Raw genomic sequence first — 2,955 nt, 5'->3', positions numbered from 1 at the left:
TAATAATCATCCACATTGGCTGTAGTGGGAACCTATAGTAGTGACTTGCCACATAGGTTGTAGTAGGTCCTTTCAAAAGTTTTAATTTGTCATTGTTGTTATATTGAAAGTTTTTAATGATAATAGTTAACCACATAGATTGTAGTGGAAAACTACTAAAGTAACTATCCACAAAAAACATAACAAGTCACTGCAAAAGTGTCAATAAGGCATAATGGGTATAATGGAAGGCCTTAATGATAACAAATAATCACACAGGGTGTGGTGAGAAAGTTACAGTAATAATTAGTCATATAGGTCATAGTCACTGCAAGACCGTAAGTTGGTTATGAAAGCTGCAGTGAAATACTACAATAACAATAATTAGTCATGTATGTCACAGTGGGAAGATATACGAGTGACTGACCACATAGACCATAGTGGGTCACTATAAGAGCGTCAGTAGCCAGAAAGACTGCAGTTGAAATATGAAATCACAACAGTCAATTGTTTTAGTGAGAAGCTATAGTAGTAACTGGCCACATAAGCCGCAGTGGGTCGCTACAAGAGCTGTAGTTGACCATAGAAGTCTTAGTTGAAAGTTGTCATAAAGTCAGTTAGTCACATATGTCATAGTTGGTGTTATATCAGTTGATTGTTGCAACCCTTCTCTCGGGTTTTATTATTTTATTCTAGAGACAACATTATCAATATATGATATATAGAAAACTTAAGGAATCCAGAGAAAATTGTCATATTTTGAAATCAACAGTTGTAAGTGATTGTTGCCAACATTTATCGTTGGATTTGTAATGCGACATTATATACTACATCATATTCAAGATACTAAGCAGTACCATATTTAAGATTTTTCATAACACCATTTTCAGGATACTTCGTTACATAGTATTTAGGTTATTTTGTTGCGCAATAGAGTTTGCCACGAAGGTGAGCAAGGGGGTCTGCAGTGATCGACAACGGTCAACAGGCAGTAGTTGACGGTGATCGACACCTACTGAGGTTGAAAGTTAACGCTAGATTTTTAGTTTATAATAATACTGGAATTTGACTAATTCTTCTCTTATTCTCCTCCCCTCAAGTGATGCGAGGAGATCTATTTAGACTGAAAGAAGGGCATTTTAGTCATTCGGTGAATAACACCCGTTTAATCATATAAGGTTTTTTAAATGATTTGAGAGTTATAATGACCTTGAAATCCAACGATCATGAGCTTGTTGGATTCCTCTTTTCAGGAAGCTCCATTTGACTCTAGGTACATTAAATTTAGAGTTCATTTGACCATTCAACTAATTACCCAAAGCCTTCAAATGTGGTTTAATTTTTTTTTTTATTTGGACATAATTAGACTTAGATTGAACCAATTTTAGTACCATTGGTTTCATCTTATCAAGACAATCAATTTGGCTATAAACTTATTTAAATCAAAGCTCTAAATATTTTTTATTCCAACTGAAATATTTTATGCTTAAAACATATCTCAAGATTCATGCCAAATAATGAATTTTTTTGATAACCTATCAATACTTTAGTAAATTCAAAATTAAGCGATACTTGACTCTTCATATTCATTTTATTGATATGCTTATTTCAATAATAAAGACTAGTTTTGAAAGACATTCCTAAATGGCCTTAAAAATTTCTTTTAATAATTTTTTTTTGTATTATGCAGTGCTCATCAATCTACCTCTAATACATTCAAAATTAAGCAATACTAGACTTTTATAAATCTTCTAAGTGTTTATTTCACGTGGTGTTCATCAATCTGACCATAAAATGAAAAAAAAAAAAAAAACTTGTTATATTAGTAGCTTCTTGTTATATTAGTAGCTTTATATTAGTAGCTTCAATAAATTAAATTATACCATAAATTTTTAGATTTTCATTCATAAACTCTTAATCCAAACTTAGAAAGAGTTTCATAAGACTGGACTCCACTTGATTGTGACACATGAATCATAAAAAATAAAAAAAACAGTAAATATATTCATCATTCATTGTTCTAAAATTCTGCCAATCAGAAACCTTCTGCATTCAATGCATTCAATAAAGACCACCAATCAGGCTCTGATGCAATTAATAACAAAATCAGGAAGAAATTAAGAACAGTCCACTGCTCAGAAAGATCTGCACAGTACTAAATTATGAGAAATCTACAGCTCCACATAATGAAAATGCTCACATGCCTCAAACCCAGCATCATCCCAATGGATGCAGAAGATTAAACTTCGCAAGCAAATTCCTTTTTTTCTGATATTTTTGGTTTCAGAACATTCAGAACAGAGAAGAAGAGCAGGAGTCTTCCTACTTTGCTTTATCAGGCAGCAGCTACAGTAAACCTCTTCGGTTAATGGAGAGGGTGAAGTAAATGAGAATCATTGTTCCGATGCTTGACCTGTGAATGATTAGAAGGGAGAATGAGAATGGGGTATGCAGCATGTGGAAGTAGAAACAATTAATATGGCTTGAAGGACAAGATTAAAAGAAAAGAAAAAAGGAAGATTGACTATATATACATTACACTCAATTCTTATCTATTTATATATTCTAACACATATCTAAAGAGGAGTACTCTATGACAAAAAGAATCAAAGAAAGAGAAAATGATGAGCCGTCAAAGTCGTTCGTAATTTAAACTCGAGCTGCCTTGATTGTCGTCAAAGTTGCTCAGGAGCCTCCGATCATAAAGCCTAAAAATTAAAATTTCCCAAGCAAGGTATTAGGATATCAAAATGACAAAGTATGGAGAAATTGATGGACTACTGGTGTAATATGCAATTCGGACTCAATTCAACTCGATCGTCACAGAACCCAAAATGAACACAAAAATTGATAGGTCTTCGTGCAATAATAATCATCACTAAAATTGAGACACCCGAATTTAGAACATTTTTAAATTGTGAGAATTAATTTGAATGATGGGATGTGGAGCAAGAAAAGTATATATATATATGATGG

General features: G+C 32.7%; 1 protein-coding gene across 1 annotated transcript in view; it reads right to left on the bottom strand.

Moving 5' to 3' along the window:
* Nucleotides 1-2,065: 2,065 nt before the first annotated feature.
* Nucleotides 2,066-2,955, bottom strand: part of LOC110020980 — an 11,362-nt gene continuing 10,472 nt past the window's right edge. Inside the window, exon 6 of the mRNA XM_020719330.1 lies at nt 2,066-2,392. Coding sequence (XP_020574989.1) covers nt 2,326-2,392 — 67 coding nt within the window. The 3' untranslated portion in view covers nt 2,066-2,325. The remainder of the gene's footprint in view (nt 2,393-2,955) is intronic.

Source organism: Phalaenopsis equestris, unplaced genomic scaffold (genome assembly GCF_001263595.1).
Source record: "Phalaenopsis equestris unplaced genomic scaffold, ASM126359v1 Scaffold000002, whole genome shotgun sequence".
Lineage (NCBI taxonomy): Eukaryota > Viridiplantae > Streptophyta > Magnoliopsida > Asparagales > Orchidaceae > Phalaenopsis > Phalaenopsis equestris.
Note: the sequence above shows the minus strand (reverse complement) of the source record. Positions and strands in the feature narration are given on the sequence as shown.